Below are 25,252 nucleotides of genomic sequence, written 5' to 3'. Positions count from 1 at the left end.
ATTTGTCAGCTTGATTGGATCACAAAGGATAAAATGGATTTGTTGATTCAGCTGGCAGAAGTCAGAATGAGTTGTGAGAAGATGAATTTCAAACTGTGAACACTGTTAAATGTCTGTAAAAAATCAGCATACACAGCCTTACTAGTGCTTTGGTCTCCTCCTCATCTTTGTAGTAGCAGAGCTGATCGCCTCTCAACACAAACCAGCGACTGTGCCAAGTCTTGACAAAACCCCCTTGCTTCCTGAGCCACCCACACCTGATGACATTCGGCCTCTGGACCTCGGTGCTGGCCTGAGCCGCACTGCGCTGAGGGCTGCTGTGCGACACACACTGGTCGTTCATTACAGCAACAAAAGTCTGTAAACAAGAAAGACAATTTTGACTGTGTGCTCCACATAGAGCAGAAAAACAAATACATATTCATTGAGCATATTTTATTTTGTTTAATATTGCCGAAAGGCTTCGCCTCTTCTGGAGCTTCAGGCAGTCACACAGAGTTGAGTGCTGCAAGGAGACGAATGCAGAAGAGGAAATGTGGGAGGAGGAATTCATAACTTAGATAACAAGTCCACAGACCAAACCTCAAATCCCTTTTATCTTTTTCTTTCTGTCACCCACCTACAAACGTTGGCCTGACAAGCTTGCTCTTGTCTCAGTGTAAGATTTTGCCTTTTCCTGTTTTATGTTTTGTATACGAAAGGACCTTTTTCCAGATGATATGTGATCTGGATTTGTGGTTTTGGTGGATTTCCATGATATGTGGTTTAGAGATAAAAGGCTTCATTTGGAATTTTCTTTACACTTACTATTTAATCATCACATAATATGCTTTATTGCATACTGTAGTTTTACATAACCCATGTTTAGATGTCGACTGATCTGTAAGAAAAAATCGATTCTGTGTATATAAAATTGCAAAATATATCGTCTTTGTTACAGTATCGGGATATATCGTATATCGTGATATGTATTGTATCGCCAGATTCTTGCCAATACACAGCCCTAGTCACTATACAGTTGCATATTCAGTGATGACAAATATATAATTGGCTGCACCTAATGTCAGCTTATACAAAACAAACATATTGCTTCCATACAAAAAGATTTACCTCTGTGTCATGCACATATGCTGAGACTGCTGCTGTCAGCATTTAGCATGGCCATGTTATCAGTGGCTCTGCTTGTGCTTTGTTTGGTGGGTGTCCAACCAGCCCACAGGTCCAGATGAGGACCAGATGCAGCTCAGCAGCGGAGCAGCAAGTGCAGCAGAGTCGCTGTGGTGAATTCATAAAGATCTCACCGGGTGCAAGCAAGCATGTTGTGAGTCCATGTTCATGCGCAAACATGCTCACTCCACTGCATTCCTCTAAGAAAATAGCTGTTTTTCAGTAGATTGTGGCGGCTATAACCTACTTATTATCTGTCATCCATCTCAACTTCATCTTTGCTCCATTTTTCATGTGGGAAAGCAGTGGGCAGCGTTATTTTTTTCAACAGCGTATCACTTCATTCAAAGAAAATCATCTTTTAACATTTAATATTAGAAGTTATAATCTCTGTATTCTTGCACACTTTTCATTCTTGTTAGATTAAACAAAATGTTCAGCCACAAATTAATACACAAATCAGAAAACACACACACATATGGTGTCACCTGCTGCATTTGTAGTGTGAAGCCACAGCCTCACACTTTCATTCCTCCTGCACAGGGCACAGTTAACAGCACTGCAGGGACTGGGCTGTGCTACACTATGAACTGAAACTGTAAATAACTTTCTTAATGTGAAGAACTCAGAGCTGGCTGACAGTAGAAACACTATTTAAAATTTACATTACTCTGCGGTCTAGTCCGGAGGTAATAAATTGCCATACAAGGAATTGGAATAAGGCGTAGTCATTACTAAATCTATAAATTACCAGACAAATGGAAGAAGATTAGTTGAAAAGTTGGTTCTTGGGTGCCTGCTGGAACGGCATGATAAATTGTGACCTTTAGAAAGTTGCTCATTTGAATTTTTATGTTCTCACTTAAAAACAATTTGTGGGTTATATCACACAAATCTGCTATAATCACAGGGAAAGAATGTGTTAAGAATAGCAATAAAGCCTCTCTTAATCCAATAGTCAGATGAACACAGGTGGATTTTTAGTGACTCTATAGCACATAGTATGTTTTGTCAAGGTAGCGTGAAGACCAGAGACCGGGGGCACCAAAATAACTGTTTACTGTGATGACTAGTCCTGCCCCAAACAATGTTACATACATGTAATAACATGACCACAGGAGGCCTATAGCCACGTAAACACCAGTCCTAGCAACTGGCTAAAATTACTGTACTGTAAAAAGACTTCCCATATCTGGTAGAGATTTTTTGGCTCTCTCGATCTTGTTATTTGCAAAAAAGCTTCACCATATGTTTGTGCAATAAATCACAGCAACAACATCATGTCCTTTGTGAGGTCATCGTACAAGCAAAGCAAATACCCAATATATTTGTTTAGGTTAAAATACCAAATTTTTGTAAAACAACCATCCAACAAAGACCAAATATGATACAGTAGCTGACCTGTTTTTTGAGCTTACTGTAGTTTTTCTGTGTTGCACACCCCTCCCCTGTGAGCCCCCCTGATGACACCAGGTGTGGTTCTGAGCACATTTATGAAGCAACTGCAAATCCCCTGCAAAAACACATTACTACCTGACTGTTATGTCTATTCAGCAGTTTAAAAAACAGCATCTCAGTGGTATGTCCTGTGCCCCTGTTAAACACCTGTGTCTCCAAAATAAGCAGTAAACCTAGGTAGGTAAGATTTTCCTACAGTATTGGAAAACATACAAATGAAATATGATGAATGTGACTATAATGCTTTATATTATTAATTAGCAAACAGGCCAAAAAGTCCAAACGGCCATCTGCTGTCGAGAGTTTAAGCATATCCAAGTATTTTCTCACAGCAATCCTGAGAACTTTGACCATACAAAGCAACCAGTGGGAAGAGACACGCTGACCTTCACTATAAACAACAACAACTCAGCATACAGCCACACACACACACAAACACACACACACACACACAAACACACACTGCACTCTCACAAGGACAACACAGAGATCAGCCCTCTGAGGTTTTGTGGCATGCACTATAATTTCTTAGCAGGGTGCAACATATCTGTGGCTCTGTGGCTGAAAAATAAAAATGAATAAATCCTCTTTCTCTTCTGTAAATGTTCAAACCATCAGCGTCTGTGTCTATCCGAGTACAGATCTTTATTAGTATTCCCTGTCTATCTGTGTCCTTCAGTAATGTGGACACTCAGCCAGACTGTCTCAGGTTCAGGGACTTTGTTGGTTTAAAAATATGCATCTGTCAGTGATATCGTACAATAAAGCTACTAGATGTGACTGAAGTGATGATAGTTGTTCTTTGAAGCGCTGAAATGTATGATAAATCATTTTGTTGGACAGAACCCTGTGACAAAACCAGCTTTGTGTTGACAATTCTACAAATGTAGACTTGAACCAAGTCCCTTTTCACATTTCTTGTCCAACTATTGTGTAACTGATCTATATTTTGACTACACTACCACAGACAACGTATATCCTTGGTGTCTGAATAAAAAGGGAGTTGCATGAGACTTGTTAAATCTCTGAAACTTGATAGCACAGAACTCGTCTGCACAGGAGCGGCCTCATTGCATCAGGGGGTCGCTAGTTTTCACTGCTTACACAGACTGTTTGTTCCCCATATGGGAAAGTAGTGAAGCTAAGAGCACACAAAAAAGCCTGAGCTGCTGTTTGACACGTCTTTGTTTGAACTGAACTGGTTTTTGGGGGGGGGGGAGATCGGGGCCTCACTGCAGCTCATCATTTGCAAAATTAAAGTTGTGCTATTTTTTTACAACACAGTCATATATTTAGGCTGTAAATAGCAGTGCATTCAATCCTCTTGCTTATTGAGATGATACAGACTGTCGCCCAAAATGCTAAAAATGTTTGTCTCTGCTGGAAATTTTCTGAGACCACAGGAAGTGGCCGGTCACTGCAGCAGCAAGTAGCAACTGCTGAGAGATAATTGGACTCAACAAACTTAGAACTACGGGCTTTCCCACCATGTGGTTGCAATAAAACATTAGTAGGCTGCAATAGTAAACATTTAAGCACAAAGGGCATCCACTGAGATCGTGTGATTTCACAGCTTTCAATCTACTCATTTGTTAAACAATGACATAATAATACTCTGTTACTGTTGTTGGCGGTAAGCTGTTCTCAGTGACTCGTCATTGGAACCTAGAGATAATACACTTTTTACAATTCTGCCAATTCTGCCACCGAGTGGTTGTTTTACCACTCAGTGGTCTTCAGCGTCATCTTCTACACTGTAGTGTGCTGGGGCAGCAGGATGAAGACGGCCGACACCAACAGACTCAACAAGCTCATTAGGAAGGCTGGCTCGGTACTGGGAGTGGAGCTGGAGTCTGTGGTGGAGGTGACGGAGAGGAGGATACTGAGGAAACTCCTGAGTATTCGTAACAACACGTCTCACCCCCTGCACGACACACTGCTGTCCTACAGGAGCACATTCAGCGGTAGACTGAGACTACCGAGGAGCAGCACAGAACGCCACAGGAGGTCCTTCCTGCCAGTGGCCATCAGACTGTATAACTCCTCCCCTTTCTGTAGGGAGAAGCGCTAGATAATCATGTCACGCATCACTGTCATTCCCTCCACTGGTCTTTATGTTTACTTAGCACCTTATATCTCCATATTTGTATCCATGTATCATATATTGTGCTCATACTGCGTACTGTACTCTGATTTGGATTATAGTGACACTTACTCTTATACTCTGTACTTAACTGCATTTAATGTAACTTGATACCTCTGGCACAAGAATTTCCTTCGGGATTAATAAAGTTTTATCTTAGCTTATCTTATCTTTCTGGTAAGGCCATACAAGAAATGATTGATGCGTTTTGTCACACACATTTGCAGTTCAGCTCCTTGAGTGGTTGATGCAGAAAGTGTGAAGTAAATAATCATTGTGGCATTTACGTTCTGGGTATTTCAAAATTAGCACCACCCATGAAAGGTGGCCTTTGCAAAGTGTTTCAGAAATGAATATAAAATCGTCCAATGTGCACACAATTCACCTGAAGAAGGATCCCAGTGGACAGCATCACTTCTGCAGACCCCTAAAATGGTTAAGAAATGACAAAACTGGACAAGTCTGCCATAGTTGTAGTCATAGTGTTGTAGTGCTTTGAGGGGAGGTGTTAGGCAAAGGCCAGTTGCTGGGGACTTTTAGTAAAACACGTTTTAAAACATGTTGCATGAGGATTTTGTGTGCATAATAAAGTGGTCTGAGTGCTCCAAATAATCTCCTTCTTCAAGCCTTAATGGTGCACTGATGAACAGCAGACATAAATTCTTTATTTATGTCTTTCAACATGTGGCAGACGCTCCCATTACCATCAGTCTGTCAGCACTACTTTGCATTTTCAGCAACAGTTGTACTCCACATTGACCCGGGTGCTTGCCAGTAATCCCCCATGCCAACCTGCCTGGGTTGATGCAAAAGTCAGTGGTGTGTGAAACAGGAAAGTCATAGTCTGCGGGGGCAGCTGATTGGATCCTACTTAGATACATTTGACTAAGACCATGCTCCTTTTTAACACATGTTCAAACACCTCACAACACCACAAACACTGCAAGAGAGGAAACATGAACTTCACGGCATTACCAGTCAATGCTGTCAACCCTTTAAATATCCCCATGCAACCCCCCTCCCCTCTGCCCCCCCCAAAGCTGGCACAGCAGGGCCTCTATGACCCACATGTGTTAAAGACAAATATAACCCTCGCCTGCCAAAGCTGCAACCTCGAGAGCAGTCTGTTTCTGTTAGACTCCTGTTATAAAGTCGCAGAGGTGAGAGGAGGGCATGCCGCTTGCTGTGCTGTTGCTGTGCTAATCGCTTAGAGAGGATGTGAAAGAGGAAGGGCTTCAGAGCAGTCACAGATGTTAGTACTCACACACAAGTAAAAAAAAGAAAGAAAAAAAAACGATTTATTGCTCCATCCAATGCGCACACACACACACACACACACACACACACACACTCACTCACCAGCCAGACCTGTCATGATTTAGTGCAGGTCTGGGTTACACGGAGGTCGAGATCTGAGAAGCTATGGTTCATTACAGGGTAAGTCCATGATCAGTCACTACCCACACAACTCACTGTGAGTCATTGAGAAAGGTGGATGGATGGATGGAGGCAGGAAGCGAGGGCAGGGCATTCTGATGTATCACAAACACAGAGGGATCAGTTCTTGGAGATAAAGGTTTCTTTTTTGCTCTTGTTGCTGAAGTCCACATTGAACTCAATGCGATGAGTCACTGTCTTATTTTGTCTGCACATGGATTTAGACACCATATGCGGCCCCCTTCGTAGACTTTTGCTTTGATTACTCCCCTCACCAGTATCACCACCCCCGTCCCTCTCCATTTCCCTCCATGCCATGTGTCAGCGTATGTCTAGGGGCTGAGAATGAGAGACTCATTCTGCATGTGTTTGACACACAGTTACAGCTTTGAGAAAGATACTGTTGATGTGGTAATAATGCTCTGTAGGGGATGTTATCATAGAAAAAAAGAAATTGTACAAGAGTCAGAAGGTGAGAGGGCAAACTGGAAATTGTCGCTGGTGGTCATAGCCATTTTGAAAAGGGGTGTTTGTGTTGTGTAAGGTGAAAGCTGGTTTTAATCTGTATAAATGTCGTGCAAATAGATGTGCCTAGCAACTGTAATAGATTAATTAGTAAGCTTCATGGTTGCCTGTTTCCCTTGTTGCTGCTCTTTGTGTTACGCTAAGCTAGTCTGTCACGTCATCTCACTCTAGTAATTTTTTAGTCTCCAGCCCCTCCTTCACATAATAAACCGATATCACAGAGTTAGACCTGCATGGGAACAGTCGAGTGCAGCAGCTGACACGGGGAACCTGATCCCTAGGCTTTCCAGCAGCACAGCTTGTGTGCTGCAGACATTCCTGGCACACAGGGTCCATCATCCCTCCTTCTCCCTCAGCTTGTGCCCTCTTTGCTTTCACATCTTCTATCTTTGTGAACAGAACCGGTGGAGGAAACAAGTTTCTTGTTCCTCACATTAATGTAAGACATAATTGAGTTTTTTTGTATGTTTGACCGGTCGACGTTTTGGATGGAGCATAAAACAGTCTCGCTGCATGGCATCAGATTTAGCACCAAATGGTCTAATGGTTTAATTGTCTAGCCTAACAGGGCCATAAGCACCCTCAATTTTAATTACACAAATAAAACCTGCCCCGGTTCAGAAAATTGATGCTTCACAGCCATCCAAGATCCAACACTGTTTGTTATAAATACACTGGTATTTCATATAGTTTGGATAAAGATCGTAGCTCAGACATTTTTGAGGCCAGGTGTGAGAAACCCATGTATCAGCTGAAGGTCATTTGCCCTTTGGTGCATCTCTGTTCCAGTCTGATACTCACTGCAGGTGGCAGCTGTGTCCCTACTTTACTATAAGAAGCTGGAAATACATGTGATCACTGATCTATCTTGTTTAACTGTTTAGTAAATTGCTGACTGAGTCACTTCTAGGATAAATCAATCTATAGATAGTTTCTCTTCTAGGTAAACAGAATCTGACAGCATCTTTTTACTCATTGCATCGCAAAATGTGTAGACCATCAGCAACATCACACAGCAGACTCACCTTTCAGATAAACAGCTTGTTGAATCCCTCAGCGTGTGGTGATGCACAACAACTGTATCCAATCCAGTGACAGGTAATCAATCAGCTACAAGACAAATCCTGGGCCAAGAGAAGTCAAAGTTGTATTCCAGCTCAGCTGCTGCTGCTGCTGCTGCTGCTGTTGCTGTTGCTCCCCTCCTGGACTGACTCTGTGTGTGTGCAGAGGGGATTGAGTTAGCTGAGGTTCAGACGAGCCGTTAAAAACTTTTCCCTTGACTGCTCACACCATCTGCATGCTGAGAAAGTCTCCCTCTGTGGACAGGATGACTGTCGTGGTCAGCACAGTCACACATGGGGCACCATTACAGCTGGAGTCCGCCCAGACACGTGCACGTCCACATGCACACACACACACACACACACACACACACAGTGTAAGTCCAAACACTGCAGCCTATACAGTCTGAACCCCTCCAGTCATCCTGGCTTGATGAGACACTCACACTCGGTCTGAGAAGTGTGTGTGTGGAAAGAGAGGAGGGAGGAGAAAGGGAGGGTGAAAGTGTGTGTGTGTGTGTGTGAGACAGAGAGTGAGAAAGCATGTTTGAGGAAGTCTCAAGACGAGAGCTCCGACTGAGCAGCGCAGCTGACTTTTTCTTTTATTCCACTCTACACACACGCTACCAGCAGTTTTTAAACTCTCTCACAACGTTCCACTCATCTTAAAAGTGTCAACAGCCAAAAGTTTTCCTACATTTTTGTGCAGCTCATAATGTGGAATAAAAAAAAATCCTGAATTTTCCATACATCATCTGTGACTCATCCAACATCCCCCTGAAAGCTACCCCAGTTTCTAAGGCATCCCAAGCTCTGACATATTACAAATGACTGCGTGCATGCAGCTCAACAAACATTTATTCAGTTACTCTGCCTTCACTTTGGTGCAAGAGCCAGCTGTTTACACACCAGTCTAAAGTGCATCTTGTTTATTTAGGAGTGGCCTTAAGGTTCAGTAGTATTAAGCATGCCTAAATACTGCTGCAAACAGAGGAAAATCTCCAGAGAGTTTTGAGCATCAAGTCACGCAGATATTGTCTTTTCTGTTTAGAATGTCTCCATGGGCTATGAGTTATAAATAACTGCAAATGATTGTTGATAAAAATATGCATTGGTTTTCTTCTGAAATGACCGACATACAAGCTATAATCTTATCGCCACAGGACAGCTACAGAGCGTTCGTACAATCTTAATGCATCCCTGGCACGTGTCAGCCACCTCCTGAGCCTGCAAAATGTGCTCATTATTAACAAGGGAGGGAAATTCCAATCTATGTAGGAGGCAGCTGGTGTGCCAGCAATAATTACTTCCACAAAATCGAATCATCAGGATAATGACGAGGGTCTATTTACAAACCCACATATATGAGAAGAGGGGCAAAACAGACTGCGCTGTGAACCAGACTAGAGGGTTGATGGAGGAGTTTTACTGCAGTGCCATTGGATGAAAAGGAGAGGGGTCAAATGTGGGGTCATGCAGATCACACAATCTATCTGTTTGATCTATTGGCAGACCCCCTGGTGGGAATGAGACCATCTTTAACTTCTATTAAGGCATCTGTCAAATGATCAGTCAAAGACGAAGCAGCAACAAATTAAAATTTGAATCATCTGTCTGTCTGTTTTTTGGCCCTGGTAGCTGTCTGACCCCAGTCGATAAAGATAAAAGTGGAATGGCCTAAAGGTTTAAATAGATATTAATTGTCCCTAGAGGAAGACGTCTGCTCACTTTGGTGCACATTTAACACCACCTCCAATTGGCTTCCTGTAATTTAGCACTACCCAAGTTGACTAGATCAATATATTAAACACAGACAACTTATAATAACCAATAACAAGCACACCTGCACATTTGGCACATACCTTCCTTTTAAATCTGCTACTCACCACGATAGAGTGCACAAGTTATGTGTCTCTGAGGAGAAATTCTGTTTTATGTGCAGCAATGCAACAATATTTACATCCAGCCATCAACCACTGATAATATAGCAAACTCACTTTCTCGCCATAAATTGTAACCTCATAGAACAGGAGGTTTCTCGGCGTTATGAGAACAAACAACAGTGGGCTCTGGGCCATATGTCCCTGACCATCCTTCAGCATCTTTTATTATATCTGCAGGACAAAGAATGCTGAACATGAAAACACTGTGACCTTGTGACGTATGAAGTGGCCATCTGTAAGCAAACCAGAGCTTCGTCTACTCCCATGAGATGTTCTAGGAGACCTTATCTGATAGGATGAGATTAGAATGGATGAATCTTCACAGAAGAAGCCTCTGGGAATTGATTTTTTTTCTCAATGGGTCTGCTGTTCTCATGGCCTTACACTCAGAAGGTTTGGACAGTTGGTGACTTCTGGACAGATAGGGAATGTAGCAAGAAGCCCACGCAGACAAAAAGCAGCAGACTGGGAAGACATCAGTTTACTCTAGATTATTACTCCCCAGTGAGTGCATGACGGTGTTTGGCATGTTTCTGGTGGCAGTTTCCTGATGTAAAAAAGCAGAGAAAGGTAACAGAACTAGAGTTTTACCCTGAGTATGTTCACATTACAGCCAGTGAGTGTGCATATACACATCATTCTTATACAGTATGTTTTGCATATGTGACTCTGGAAACATGTCCTAACATCTATATGATGCCCTGAATGTTGTATGAATTATGGATGAGCAGCTATATGTGGGCAGATTAATGATTGTTCATCCTTTGTTCGGTGTAATGTTTCCTCCTCACAGCTCATCTTCCTCATGATGCTGTAGTGCCCTCTGCTGGTGACTTCTATAACTTTTCAACTTGTGTATACATTTTTAATAATCTTTATACTTCTGCACACACATGCTGGCTGATACTATCTTTATTACTTTTATCTAAATATAATTGTATATGTTTGCTAATATAGATATTAGAAGTAGCACTGAATGTACCTTGCCTTGCTGCTAAATGAATTAATGTCAATGTCAAAAATATGTAAACGTAAAAAAAGCAAAGTTACTTAAATTATTTTTTTGGACAAGACACCCTGACACATTGAACTTTCAGTGAATGCAAAATAAATGTGATACATACAGTACCTTCAAAGGGCCACCAGAGGTCCACCTGTTTCACCTAAAAAAATGCACACAAGGACATATTAATACAGAGGCTGAAAACAATGTGATCACTGAACTGACATAATTGATGTGAAGCAGTTTTTAATTTGTGATATATGTTTGTATTATCCTAACATAAACATCTATTATTGTTTCTAACTTAGTTAGATTTGGTATTACTCTGTTTACTCTGGTCTAATTTAAACTCCAGTTTTATGAGGTATACTGTAACCAAATATGACAGAACTTTAGGTTGTTATTTAACGCAAGCAAATAAACTTTAATGAGCTCTTTTACTGTGTTTACACTCGGCTGCTTGGAATGCAGATAGCTGCCTGGTGGGTGTCACTATTCTCACCTGGGTGCAAAGATAGAAATAAATGGCACATACCTGGAGACTCAACACATGGACTAAAACATGGTGACAAGACGAGAGAGAAGAAGGAAGTAATACAAACCAAGAGTCATGGGGGGAATACCTATCAAAATAAAACAGGAAGTGTGGTTAAGAAGCACATAGAAATAAACATTTTCAAAATAAATGTAAAAAGCAAATAAACTGCCATTGTCATTACAGTCTACCACTGTGAAACAGGAATCCTTTGTTAAAGTTGCAGATAGTCCATCGACACTGATGAAATACTGAAACTTTTTGTGCTGGTGTTCCAGAGGAGAGATAATGAAGCTGCTGGGAAATGTTGTTGCTTACGTCACAACATCACGGAAAAGGCAATTCCTCCCGGGGTCAGAGATCTGTCAGGTCACCAAGGTCAAGGCTCAGGACTCTTGTTTTCCTCCTGCTAGTTTACTGCAAGATGTGTCATTCCTAACGTGACGTGACGTGCTTCTTCTTATTTTCACAGGCCAGTCAGTATAATCAATGGCATCACTTAATTTCCTTTTTTTCAGTGTTTGTGTGTTGTCTCCAATTAGCCTTGTCATTCTACAGTTACAATAAACAACCTGCAGAGACAGGGGCCAAACTGTAAATACCAGAACATCTATTTGCAGTAAATCAGTGTTATTTACTACTCCATTCACGCACCTTTGTTTCTGCAGAGGCGGCAGTGACGTGCTCAGGGAGTCAGATAAAGGGTATTTCTCACCAACGCTTTCCTGTTATTTTCCAGGGTCCTTTGTTTTGGTGGCGGGAGCTCAGCCACTCCGTTCTCAGGGGAATGAGAGGAACATTCGAGCCTGAGCACTCATGGACGCTCATATACGGAGTGCTCCCATATACCTGTGTGAATCACGGTGTGCGTGCCGGTATGTGTGTCACCTCGTCCTTGGATTGAGGACCTACAGTGCATCTCTTCAAGCCCTTTAAGTTAACTTTTATGGTCCTGTGATTGTGTGGAATCAGCGTGTCTGTATTAGATAAATTAGATTTTTTTTTTATATTAAATTTTAATATATTATCAAGTTTCCATTTAAATCACAAAGCAGTCCATAGGAAGTGACCTCTCCTAACTCCCGACAAGAGGACAAGGTCTTTGCTGTTCTGTGTCACTTAGAAATTCCAAGGTTTTTGAGTGTCACTTGAAAAAAAAAAAAAAAACCCCTTTGCTTTTAAATTCCTGTCTTGAGGAGACACAACAACAACAGGAAGAAAGGCCATTTTCACAGGTGTCAGGAAGCACAGGAAATAAACAAGCTGAATACTGGAAAACATTTCTGTGGCACTAAGAGTAAGAGGTGAGGCTAATAAGAGGTATTTTTAGCTGGAGGGGAAGAATTATTCTAAAGAATTATTTCTCATTTCCTTTGGATGTTGTGTACTTTAATGCTGCGAGTGATGAATCATAAAGGGGGATAAGAATCCTCCTGATGGAGAGTCACATTCATCTGTTGAGATTTCATACTGACTGAATACTTATTTACTTTTTTTGTTGTCAACTTTATGAAACACCAACATGTATGTTAATTGCTTTCCATACAATTTCCTGGGATTTCAGTCAGATCACTGAGTTTAAGGCATCTTCTTAGAGCACACTTTTGTCCTTATGAGTACCGGCATACTGCTGACTGAAGGATTCATTTTTATTGCACACATTGAAGCACATTGATACTTTGAGAATCTTAAGACTGAGAAACTTTTCCCAGGTAGCTGCACAGACTGAGAAACATAACACATCTCAGTCGTACTGTGTTTGCTCTTCAGTTTTTTAAGCAGTTAAACTATCTCTCCGTGACTCTGCATGGCAACAATCTGTGGAAGCTCAAAAATTCAAGCATCAAGGATGTCTGGGGAAAAAAAATATATCTCAGTAGCTCCCTGTGTTTGGATTTATCTTATCATTTCATAAAAGATGGCTTCTCTCCCGACTTCTTAAGATTTTTGCTCTGCTCACAAGACCCTCTTTCAAGGATTCTCTGCCTGCCACTGTAACAGACATGGAGAGATTCTTCCCGGGCAGAGTAACGAAAAAGATATGAGGTGAAAAATGACAGCACGCGTTGAATTCAGTGCTTTTTATGTCATTACCCAGCTGACTGCCTGGATAACAGACTATATACTGCAGAAGACTGTGCAGACACAGCCTACTTTAATATTGATCTGTTACGCCACAGACTTAAGTGATTACTTAATCATTGTCCTTCACCTTAGATGGCTGCAGTCACTGTATAGTTGAATGAATCAAAGGATCAAATCAAAAGACAAATCAGACAGTCTGAGATAACTTTGGTTTAATTGCAGGAACATTCTCTACAATAGCTGGTGTCACATACATGATATTGTTGGTTTCTCATATACGCAGTACAAATACTTCTGAACTCAAATGGTTCAGTGGAAAATATTGCAATTTGTACTCTCCACCGTCTCCTAATTTCCCTTTGAGGATTAATAAAGTTGATCTTAATCTTAATGATATATGAAGGCACACTACTGAAGCTAATGGCAGTTACTACTTTAATTAATTTATCTATCCTATAAACTTATAATGAACAATCAGAGAGAGATGTATTATTAGAAAAGATGATGGAGACAAAACAAACTAAATAACACGTCCAAGCGCTGTAAAAAAAAGTTTTTTTGCCCTCATCCTCTAACATAATAAAATATATCTTTCATTTATAAGTTAATGCTACATTTACACTGAACAGATTCAGCCCGGGCCAGCGCTCGTCAGCGAGGGTTGAGTCGCTTAGTGGATCTGTCTGTGAGCTGGTCCCTGCTCTGGCCATTGCTGACCTCTCCTGAGCCCACCTCAGCCCCTGAGAATACAAGGAGTTCATTAAGTCCATGCAATCTCAGAAATAAGAGTATTTTATTGAGACTTTTGACTTCTGTAGTCCTTTATTATTAAAAAATCTTTACCTGCTTGTGGTTCAGTCTTGAGCTTGCTGGCAATTTTGGCAAAGAATGTGAGGGTGAGACAGGCTCCAGTCTCCCTGTCACATATGCCACCTTTGCAGCTGCATGTCTTACGGCACTCAATCCCATAGGTTCCATAAGGACAGTCTGTAAGGAGGAAGAACACTTTAATAACAAACAGCAGAACAGCCCACAGGTGGATGTTGTGTCCTATAGGCTAATCATAAGGATGCCCAGATCCGCACAGGTGCCTTATTTACTGTCTGATTATAGGGTAAACTGTAATAAAATAACGCATGGATGTGGTGCAGCAAAGCATCACAACATGCAGACATGCCAACATACCTTTGCAAATGCCATATTCGTCTCCGTAGTCGTCTTCATCCTTGTAGAACTCGCAGAATAATCCCGGTCCGCACTTCACCCCGTGCATCCCCGACACCGTGCGGTAACAGTGCTCCCCTCTGCCGGCCGCACAAACCTGGCAACAACCGCAGTCATCTAGGACCGTCCGTGTGCACCGCTGCGTCCCGCCGCACCGCTCCGGGCTGCATCTGTCCGGGCAGTTCACTGCGTACTTGACGCTGGCGCCCCACGCCTCAGCATCATGCACCACGAGTGAAGACAGCACTGTGAGGAGCAGGAGAGACATCCCTGGATGCTGCGCCGGCTGAGCTGCTGGGAGGCTGAGGCTGCTGCTGCTGCTGAGCGGACAAAGAGACGCGGACCTGCTCTGTGAGCGGAGTGACCCGCGGCTCATCAGGTTGTACGGTTATCAGCAATGAACAACTTTGTTTTGCACATGGCTTGCCCCTCGTCAATTTCCTCATTCCGGTGTTGTCGTCCTTTTTTGTCAGTCAGTCCCCCTTTTTTTAGAGATCCGGCTTGGAAGTGGGATTAACTCAGGACCGCCATCCAGGAATTGAAAATCGTGTGACCTGATGTCAGAAGTTATCTTTGGTTTGTTTGTTTTTTTTTCTGACCCCCTAAACCTCCGATTGCATCAGCGCTGTCGTGACTGTGGACTTTGAAGAATTCATCTTCACATCACAGTTTTATAACAACCGTAAATCAGTTTTCTATTTATTTCATTAAGGAGCACTGTGGTCAGTTATTTTCTTGTTCAGATTATATATAAATTAAAATATTTTAATTATATTAAAGGTGAAAAAAAAACAATTTTAACCTTGCAAGTCGGCCAAAAAAAAAAGATGCATAGGCCTAATTAAAAAATAAAATTATATCCAAACTAAAACATAATTTAATATTTATTGGCTTGATGGTTATCTGTTCAGTGTGTGCTGTGCTGTATGATGTTGAGGGCACAGTAAATACTGATTTTTTTTTGTTTGTTTACTTGTTAAATCTTTTAAAATAAAGTAAAGGGTTTGTTGTTGTTGTTTTTGCCCATCAATGTGTGTGATTTGTGTGTTTCCAGCCCCCAATCAGTGCTGTTAATTGTGCTAAGACAATAAAATAAATGAGAGAGAGAAAAGAGAGAGGCCAGACTATAACTGACAGAGGGACAGAAATAAAATTATGAGTATAAATGGTAAAAACTATTATAAGGGACAAATGTGTTTTTGTTTTTATTATTATTATTATTATTATTATTATTATTATTATTATTATAGGGAAAACAAGGGGAATAAAAAGTGGTCATAACAAACGTTTAGTGAGGCAAAAACCCTACATTTCCCATGATGCATCATAATGTCATTGTTTTCAGTATAGTGTTTGATGTTTAAAAATAGAATAAAAATACAAAGAAATAATACTTAATATTGACCCCCCGCATCACTCCGAGACACACGGTGGCGCTAACGTGCCGCTCCCAGCACTGGCTGACATCAGTGCTTAAACCTCAGGCGAAGAAGAAGAAGAAGAGGAGGACCGAGGAGAAGGCTGACATGATATTCGCGTCCAAGGGAGACCTCACTGGGACGGGACAGGTACCGCAAACCATTTATCGCCTTGCTTCTTTTTCTATTATTATTACCGGCAAAGGTAAATTACATGTCTTGTAGTAATTTTACAAATATAACAGCTGTTAAAACGAGCCGTGTGGCTGTTTTGCGTAAGGGGCTTGGTCGGGTTTGACAGCCATGGAGCAGACTAGCAACTGCACTGCAGCCAGGCAGCGTTAGCTCAGCTGTCACCCCGTGATGCAGAATAATGTTACCGGTGTTTGTGCATGACACGGCGGCGTCTCACAGTCACATATTTTATTGTTTGTGTTGGTGTAGCGGACAGCTGCAGTGTAGCAACGCAGCCAAGTGATGATCCGAGATGGAGACACTGTGTCCTTAACGCTGCAAAAAATGTTGACAAAGTAAGATGCCACAAAAGGATAATGTGGTTATTTTTAAATCAATTAAATTATGTATGTCTGTTTGTTATCTTGTCTGAGTCAGTGCCTACTTTAGGCAACTGACATAAGACATGTTTGAGTCTAATTTCTTACCTGGTGGTGATGATTAAATTGCTGCCAGGCATTATATAATTCATAATGTTCTTTGATACCATCTATTGAGTGCTGGTTTTGGTCGTCCATGTTGTTTAAATGCTTATTGTGGTTTAGGTTGTCCTGGCAACAGCAGCCTAAACGGTCCCCCAGTTGGCTCAGCAACTTCCTGTAGCTCACACTGGAGGACTTTTAAGCTCTAGCTTTGGATCTTTCCCCCATCAGATTGAAAATGGAGGCTGCATATTTATATACAAACCCCTTCAAGAGCTTCATTTAAAGCCAAAAAGAATAATACTGCAAAAAAAATTATTAGGGGTTTAAAGTAAGTAATGTGATTATTTTTTAATTTTATTGGATATTTAGGGAATTGCATTTTTTTTACAGTATTATATTTTGATTTATGCACAAAATATATAACTGTTTTCTCAAAAATGTTTATAGTAAAGAGGAAAAGGATGGAAGTTATTGTCATCTGCATTCCAGCAAAAATATAGGCTCCAGAATCTGCAGCAGTGTACTATCATACTTACTGATGTATACGGTTTATAACTTTTTAAAATCATCTAATCATCTCATGTGGGGTGGTTTAAGCTCTAAAACCTAAACCCTAAATAGATTTTTTTTTTTTTTTAAATGTCTGCAGTTCCACATAGTTTTTAACACATGATGAGTTTTACATTGCTGGTGGTTTCTTGCTGGTGGTTGTCTGACCATTCAGCTCACTACTATATCAATGCTTGCTGTTATTTTTGGCCGGAGTGGAAACCATATAGCCCCACCGGCCTCATGCACAGTGAGAGAGAGAGATGAGACTGCGTGACATGCTCACATGTTTAGCAATCTGTGACTTGCATTCTTCTGCACATACCAGTTTGTGTTTTGGTTTTAGGCTTTAAATAAAGTAGGAGATTCAGGCATGTGCTGATTTCTACTGTGGTGTCCTGATAGCTTAGTTGCAATAGAACTCTATTTGCATTAAGACTACAATGGTTTTTCTTCCAGTGCTAGCTGAGTGGGTGTCAAATCTACACTTTCATGTGGTTTGAAATATGCATGGAGGATGTCCTCTAGTGAATGTCATGGGAATGTCATGCAGCTAATATTCCCATGAGACAACCCACTATACCATGAATATTGTGTTCAATGACATGTGCCCGATGGCCTTGTCCAGTTAACCCTTCTACATCTGACTGTCTAAAATGCAGTTAACAGTGACAGATTTGCTCCTTTTGTGCTGTGTAGATTTACAACTTGTGAGACACACGTCATCTCATTAGTGTGGGTGTGTTAGTTGGCTGTTATCATGGGGTGAGCTGACCTATTTCAATGATACCCACTGGGCCCTTGGCAATATCCTTGTGATGTAGTTCTATGTTGGAGAAGTGCCAGCACTAAGGAGAAATCGGACACCTTCATGCTGAATTTACTTGGCAGAAAAACACGTTATAACACCGGCTTTCAGCAGCAAATGTCTGAGAGCTTTAATCAAGTGTGAGGGAATGATGCATGTGCAAACGTGCCTGTATGCAGTGCAGGCAGCCTGATCTCTTTTTTTATGTGTGTGTGTGTGTTTTCAGGTGTACATCAGAGTATAGATAATGCTCAGACATGGTGCCTTGTCAGACCCATGTGTTGCTGAAGTGGCAGGAGCACTACAACAGTTCCTGGGCAGCAGAAGACAGTGTGCAGACAGCCAGGAGACATGGTGCTGCCGCACTTTACAATAAGCTCCTTTACAACAAGGAAGTGGTGACTCTAGCCCAGCCTGTTCAAGAACTTGTAGGCCCACGCCTGCCAGACTTTGAGTGCGAGTCCAGCGCATCTGCAGAGAAGGAAGAGTACCTGTCATCCCTGCTTCATAGCCAGCGATGGCTGGCTCACCGCATGCTGACGCAAACCTCCTACACCCTGGGCCTCCACCACAGGCTGGTAGTTCTGCAGAGGATCTACTACGCACTTCACAGCAAATACCATGACAAATTCCGTGTGCAGCTGCCCTCCCAGTCCACAGACAGTGGGACCGAATGTGGACAATTGGAGCCGGCCTCAGAACCCTGTCTGCCTGGGGGAGTATCTAAAATGAAGTCAGGTACAGATGTTCTGATAGAAATGGGGGTGAGGACGGGTTTGAGCCTGCTCTTCTCATTGCTGCAGCAGAATTGGAGATACGCAGCCTCCATGCATCCGGAGTCGGTGCTTTGCAATGACGTGCTCGCCACAGCCTCTTCTGTCCTGGCCTCGCTGCCTCCACTTTCTCTGGCTAACGAGAATAAGATCCCCTCTGTGGGCCTGGACTGCCTGGCACAGGTGGCTGACTTCCTGAAGAAGACATCGGTGAGCAGCGGGACCGGTGGGGCGGACCCGACCGGGCGGAGGCTGGCGCTGGAGCTGCTGCTTGGCCTGGCCATGCAGAGAGGCTCTTTGAAGTTTCTACTGGAGTGGGTGGAGGTAGCATTGGCTGCTTCCATGTCCTCCACCACCTCTGCTTTGTCTTCCTCCTCTGCACTGAGTGCTCAACAGCCAGCTGGCGTGGGATTTGATGTCATCCATCAAACTCTTATTCAAATGAGGCAATATTCGGTATGTACCTTCATACTTAGACCTTTGTCTAACTATTATCAGCCATTGTCATTATGCTGTTGTTAGCAGTGGACCCTTTCATGTATTTATATCTGGCAACTTGCACGACCTTTTAGCACGCCGATTTTAAAAAAAAAAGAGGCCCATTATCTGCAAAGTAGGATCAGGCTCTTCACCGCCTCACCCATCGCTGCTGTAGATCTTCCTTTTCAAATATGAACAGTCTCATTTGAAGCTTGGAGCGGTGCATTAGTGTGCAGATAAGGATTAAGATTGACTCAGTCTTCCTGTTCTCTCTAGATGTGCATATTGAGTCATCCGTTTGCAGGCAGAACAGCTACACAACTCAAGTCAAGGACTGCCAATAGCCTCATTATACTGTACGTGTTATGTATCATGTGCAGATGGCCACAGCATAATACTTTGCATAATGTATATTGATTTAACCATATACTCCACAAAGGAACACAAGGGCAAGAATAAGTGCTGCTTCCTACACTGACTGGTTCATCTCTAAAGAGCTGCAGCATGTTTTTGCTTCTTGGTCATGCAGAGACATGTCTCTGTTATTTGGAAAGCTTTTCTTGTGCATTCAATAATATTTCCACACAATGAGACTGAAGGATTAACATTTAGTGTTTTTCTCAGGGTTTCCGTGGGGATACTGTCAATACTCAGGTACTTAAGAAGGACACAGACGGGCTTTGTCGACTCTCACAGGCAGCGCTCTGCTTGTTTGAGGAGGTGAGAGAGAGCTGAGTGACATACAGTACATATTGACACTGTTAAGAACATTTACACTGACTAACTGACTTAATGGACCTCTTCTGTTTCGACAGATTTGTAACCTCGCGTCACACTGCTTGTGCTCCTGCAGCACCGATACAGCTGCTCCTGGCACAGAGAGCGACACCATCATGGTGTATGTGTGGGGCAGCAACAGCAGCCATCAGCTGGCAGAGGGAACCCTGGAGAAAATCCTGCTGCCAAAAGTGACACAGGGCTTCAGTGATGCCCAAATGGTACGACTGTCCACAAGAAGTGTCGTTGTTGTTCTGCTTTAGTTCTTCATCTACAAGGTTGTGGCCAAAATAAAAGTCAAATTCAGAAAACCTTGCACATTTATATTTCAACGTATCCCTTTTCCTACATCTATACACTTAATCCAGCAATCTGTGCGATGTAGAAGTTGGCCATCAGGCTCTTATAATAGTGCACCCTCAGTAGTGCTTCACTAGCGCCTCTCTTCTGTGTAGCCTAGAAAACAGAAGCTATCAGCTTACCTAGGACATTGAATGACCCTCAATTATCTTCTGTTGAAAACACTCGTTAGGTCGCTGACAGCTTGGTCATGTGGAGTTTTTTTGTGGGTAACTGTGTTGACTTGTTGCTGAACTTCTGTCAAGATCTTGGTGCCAAGATGGTGTGGTGAAGACCTTCGAGGACAGGGGTCATCTTCCTGGCTCTTCTTTTTAAAACATTTAAACGTCTTCACCATGCTGTGAGAAGGGGCTCCCTCCCTTAGTGGTGCCACCATGTCCTTATTTTCTCAGACAGTGCTGACTTGCAATAACCTGAAACAGAAACAAGACAAAATGTATTGAATTAATATTTTACCGTCAATGTCGCTTAACGCCTACTTTTCCCTTTATTTAGATTGAGGCAGGCCAGTACTGCACCTTCTCTGTATCTGCTGATGGTTCAGTGAAAGCATGTGGAAAAGGCAGCTATGGCCGTCTGGGCCTGGGAGACTCCAACAACCAGTCCATGCCCAAGAAACTTGTGTTTGAGCCGCACAGGAACATGAAGAAAGTGTCCTCCTCCAAAGGCTCTGATGGTCACACTCTGGCTATCACTGTAGAGGGAGAGGTGAGACAGTTGTCTAACATACACTGCATCTGTAGATATATACAATGCAGAACCTTCATAATTGAACATAAAATGATCAAAATATTTCTTCCAGGTGTTCAGCTGGGGGGATGGAGAGTATGGGAAACTGGGCCACGGCAACAGCGCTACACAGAAATACCCAAAAATCATACAAGGGCCGCTGCTAGGCAAAGTAAGCATGGAGGAAAACATAAACAGGAAATGTAGCCACCTTTATTTAACAATATTTTCATGTATAACTGTGTCTTTTACAGATTGTTGTTTGTGTGTCTGCTGGCTACAGACACAGCGCTGTTGTGACTAACGATGGAGAGCTTTATACATGGGGAGAGGGCGACTTTGGCAGACTTGGTGCACACCTTATTATCTTGTCTGAACAATTTCGAAATAAAAATCGCTCACATGGTTTGTTAGCGACCATCCTTTGTTAACCCGTGTTCCTGTCCGGTGCAGGTCACAGTGACAGTCAGAGTAGGAACGTGCCTACGCTAGTGAAGGACATCAGTGGTGTCGGGCAGGTGGCCTGTGGCAGCTCCCACACCATTGCTGTAGCGCAGGATGGACGCACTGTATGGTCCTTTGGAGGAGGGGACAACGGTGAGTTGACAGAGGACTTACAGTTGGATTCCAACTGATGCATTTCATGCCAATAACAAAAACACACAGCACACCTTAGCAGAAATATCTTGAGCTATGACTCATCTTTCCAGGTAAGCTAGGTCATGGAGACACCAACCGCGTGTATCGGCCCAAGGTCATAGAGGCCCTGCATGGATTCATCATCAGGAAAGTGTGTGCTGGCAGCCAGTCATCTCTGGCTCTTACATCTGCAGGACAGGTGAGATGCTACAGATTTGAATGCCTAACCAGTGATGTCAATAGTTCATACTGTACATTTTATTTGTGTTATTTCTGCAGGTGTTTGCTTGGGGCTGTGGCTCATGTTTAGGATGTGGCTCCTCTGAAACGACCTCTCTAAGGCCCAGGTTCATAGAAGATTTGAGCATCACCAAGATCATTGATATCTCATGTGGAGACAGTCATTGCCTAGCTCTGTCCCACGGTAAGACATCTACAAAAGCTACTCGGCTGATTCAAGCCGGGCATACACCGCGCGTTTTTTGGTCCGATTTTGAGTCGTACGATTTTTTGGGGTCGGGCCGAATTTCAGCTTTGTCGTGCGTTGTTAATCGCGCAGTGTACTGGGGCTCATTTTTGGGAATTTCTGACATGTTTGAGCAGAGATACGGCCCGGCCTTCCCCCCCCCCCCCCCCCACTGCGCATGCGTTTGCCGAACACGCTCGACATCACTGCACCTACACGAAATTGTTTCACATGATAACAAACATGGCGGCGCCCACACGGCATTGGACAGAATTGATGGAGGCTGTATTTGATGAGCTGAGGCAGCAACACGCAGCACAGATTGTGACTGACTTAGATTTTTCCTTTGAAACAGCAACAGCTCCGGGTTAGACATGTTTAATTTCAGGTTCAATGTGATCACCTGACCACCTGAATTCGCGTGTAGTGTGAGCAGTGACGTCGCAGCCGACCATTGCACCGTACAGTGTGAGCACATACATCGTGAGGTTTGACTTGACATCGCATGCGTTTTATTCGTACTGTGTGAGTTGGTGTTAAAAACAGACTTCCCCAAAATCGCACAGTGTATTGGAGGCTTTAGTACATTTAAGTCATGCTAAGAATGTGCTCTGACTCTAAAATTTAGAGAATGAAGTGTACGCGTGGGGGAACAACACAATGGGCCAATGTGGGCAAGGCCACACTTCTACACCAATCACCAAACCCAAGAAAGTTCTTGGTTTAGAGGGGGTCTCCATCCAGCAGATCACCGCAGGCACGTCTCACAGTCTGGCTTGGACTGCAGTTCCAACTGACAGGTAGAGCTTAATTTTAAACATGCAAGTGTTTAAAATGGCTATACACTTTTGCTCTACACTCCACTCTCATGGTTGTTCCACATTTGTGGTTCCTTTTTTTCAGGCAACTGGTGGCGTGGCACAGGCCCTTTTGTGTCGACTTGGAGGAGAGTACGTTCACCTACCTGCGTAACTTCTTAGAAAGCTACTGTGATGGCATCAGTAACGACACACCCCCTGCTCCATTCTTATCTAAAAGGTATGAAATAACCTCACAGTCATAAATCTTGGGCCTTAAAGTTGTTGTGATTCCCATCTGTGACCCACTCTCACTGATGCTCTGTGTGTCTGCTCCTTAGGGACCACCATCATTTTCTTTTGCTGTGCATGAAGCTGCTGTCCATCCACTTGTCATTGGCCCATGCTGGGGGCACCGGTGCCATGGTTCTTGGTGCTCAGGGCAGGCCCCTGAGAAACCTGCTCTTCAGGCTTATTGACACCAACATGCCAGATTCCATTCAACAAGTAAATAATTTTCACAACATACTTAAGAGTCACACATTTACTGTAGGATTTAAGTTATAAGCAAATAAAGTGGGTTAAAACTTCACATATAAAGGTTTGCTTTAGTCAATATGAGTAGAGTAAATACTCACCATTGTGCGCTTTCATGCTTTGTTGACATTCCTTGCTGATCCTCAGGCAGTTTTGAACACGCTGTCCATTGGTGCGTCCCTGCTGCTGCCTCCTCTCAGGGAGAGAACAGAACTGCTCCTCTCCCTCCTTCCTCAGGGCCCTCAGAGTTTGAATGTTCTTTCCAAAGGACAGGTAATATATGGCATCATTAGGACTGTGCTGCTCATAATTACCTCATGTATGTGTTATGTATATTTTCATCATCAGAAATGTGTTGCAGGAGGTGCAGGGCACACTTAAACTATTATGTTTAAAATGATTTTCATTCATCAGTCATCCAGATAGTTTGGCTTGAACATGGATGATTAGAGCTGGAAAACAGTTTGTTGCGATCACAGTGCCTACTTGGTTTGTTGCTAGGCAATACTGTATGTGTTGAAGACTGCTTGAATGTTGTGAAAACATTAAACTGTGAAACCATTACTTCTCTGCTACCATCTCTTCTCTTCTCTCTTCTGTGTCTTTCACAGCGTCTGCAGTTAGATATGGTCCTCAGCAGTCTTCAAGACCAGAGCCATGTCGCTTCTCTACTGGGTTACAGCAATTTTGGGGAGGTTACAGCCCTGGGACCTCCACTGACACCTGCTCTGTCAGCACGGCCTCCGTCTTCATCCAGTTCTGTTGAGGCGTATGACCCTCTGCATTTAGCGGAGGTGTTGCTGAGAACTCTGCTGCTTAGCATCGGCTTTTACACGGTATGAGACAGAGGAGGGACCTGGGTAGAACATTTATAAAATCGCTTTTTACAAAACTGGATGAAGCTCCAAAGCTCTGTGCACCTTGTTGCTGTTGGATAAGAGTGATGTTTCACCCCCATACAGGAGCAACAGTTTGGAGAGCTGGAGAAAAACAGTGACAAGCAGCTATCTGGTGATAGTCAAGGACAAACTGATCCTCCCTCTCACTTCCACCAGCTGCTGACTGGACTGCACAAACACCTGCTCGCCCATTGCTACATCCATTCCAGCCCAGAGGTAAATTTAAATGTTTAGCACATCATTAAAAAACTGTTGTGTTGTGCTCATAATTATGTTGATATTTGCGTTTGTAGGATGATAGCAGTGTAACGCTGCTTCGTGAGCATCTCTACCTGCTGCTTCCCTGCGCAGCTGAGACGCTCAGGAGATCAACCAAACTGCTGAAGGAGAGCTCCCCTGACAAACAGATAGTCAGAAAACTACACAGTAAGAATACTTTAACACAGCTTTAACTGTTGTAACTGTAACTGTCAGTCCCTCTGATCCCCCCTCTCACATCTTGCCCGTTGTCCCAGTGGTGTTGTACAATTCAGCGGCTGGCAGCCTCCTGTGCCAAGTAATGTACTCCTTGCTGCTGCTGCCTCTGGGCACGGTTCAACCTCTCCTGAGCCATTTACTGGCCTTGTTGGAGCAACTCAATGATTTCAACAGGTTGCTGCCAGAGACAGTGGTACTGGAGGAAGAAGAACTGGGTTTGGAGGTTCAGAAAACTGGCTCAGGTCAGTTGAGTGACCCTCGGATTAATGATCTGGCTTTTGCATTGTTACAGTTTCAGCATAA

General features: G+C 42.9%; 3 protein-coding genes across 10 annotated transcripts in view; 1 reads left to right on the top strand and 2 right to left on the bottom strand.

The window, feature by feature from the left end:
- arhgap24 (Rho GTPase activating protein 24) overlaps window positions 1-8,227 on the bottom strand; it is a 47,301-nt gene extending 39,074 nt beyond the window's left edge. The window contains exons 1-3 of one of the 3 annotated variants that reach the window (XM_028418285.1): window positions 8,021-8,227; window positions 7,756-7,943; window positions 143-358 (exon numbers count right to left, since the gene is read on the bottom strand). In XM_028418285.1, coding sequence (XP_028274086.1) covers window positions 143-343 — 201 coding nt within the window. In that variant the 5' untranslated portion in view covers window positions 344-358; window positions 7,756-7,943; window positions 8,021-8,227. Of the gene's footprint in view, window positions 1-132; window positions 359-7,755 lie in introns of those variants that run through there. The other 2 variants (XM_028418287.1, XM_028418288.1) reach the window with 2 other exon arrangements.
- A 5,325-nt stretch (window positions 8,228-13,552) lies between these two features.
- esm1 (endothelial cell-specific molecule 1) lies at window positions 13,553-15,024 on the bottom strand. Its single transcript, XM_028418649.1, has 3 exons — window positions 14,543-15,024; window positions 14,201-14,344; window positions 13,553-14,097 (listed from the first exon to the last, which is right to left on the bottom strand). The coding sequence occupies exons 1-3, from the start codon at window positions 14,955-14,957 to the stop codon at window positions 14,009-14,011; spliced, it is 648 nt and encodes a 215-aa protein (XP_028274450.1). The 5' UTR covers window positions 14,958-15,024; the 3' UTR covers window positions 13,553-14,008.
- A 1,035-nt stretch (window positions 15,025-16,059) lies between these two features.
- The window catches only part of LOC114444198 (probable E3 ubiquitin-protein ligase HERC1), a 29,778-nt gene continuing 20,585 nt past the window's right edge, over window positions 16,060-25,252 (top strand). For 5 of the 6 annotated variants that reach the window (XM_028418645.1, XM_028418643.1, XM_028418648.1 and 2 more), the window contains exons 1-18: window positions 16,060-16,149; window positions 18,242-19,244; window positions 19,893-19,988; window positions 20,084-20,266; window positions 20,901-21,113; window positions 21,208-21,306; window positions 21,389-21,485; window positions 21,588-21,731; window positions 21,845-21,972; window positions 22,053-22,197; window positions 22,868-23,039; window positions 23,143-23,277; window positions 23,378-23,543; window positions 23,721-23,846; window positions 24,185-24,409; window positions 24,536-24,688; window positions 24,766-24,898; window positions 24,988-25,191. In XM_028418645.1, the coding sequence (XP_028274446.1) occupies window positions 18,273-19,244; window positions 19,893-19,988; window positions 20,084-20,266; window positions 20,901-21,113; window positions 21,208-21,306; window positions 21,389-21,485; window positions 21,588-21,731; window positions 21,845-21,972; window positions 22,053-22,197; window positions 22,868-23,039; window positions 23,143-23,277; window positions 23,378-23,543; window positions 23,721-23,846; window positions 24,185-24,409; window positions 24,536-24,688; window positions 24,766-24,898; window positions 24,988-25,191 (3,391 nt within the window). In that variant the 5' untranslated portion in view covers window positions 16,060-16,149; window positions 18,242-18,272. Of the gene's footprint in view, window positions 16,205-18,241; window positions 19,245-19,892; window positions 19,989-20,083; window positions 20,267-20,900; window positions 21,114-21,207; window positions 21,307-21,388; window positions 21,486-21,587; window positions 21,732-21,844; window positions 21,973-22,052; window positions 22,198-22,867; window positions 23,040-23,142; window positions 23,278-23,377; window positions 23,544-23,720; window positions 23,847-24,184; window positions 24,410-24,535; window positions 24,689-24,765; window positions 24,899-24,987; window positions 25,192-25,252 lie in introns of all 6 variants that reach the window. The other variant, XM_028418644.1, reaches the window with a different exon arrangement.

This window comes from Parambassis ranga, chromosome 12 (genome assembly GCF_900634625.1).
Source record: "Parambassis ranga chromosome 12, fParRan2.1, whole genome shotgun sequence".
Lineage (NCBI taxonomy): Eukaryota > Metazoa > Chordata > Actinopteri > Ambassidae > Parambassis > Parambassis ranga.
Note: the sequence above shows the minus strand (reverse complement) of the source record. Positions and strands in the feature narration are given on the sequence as shown.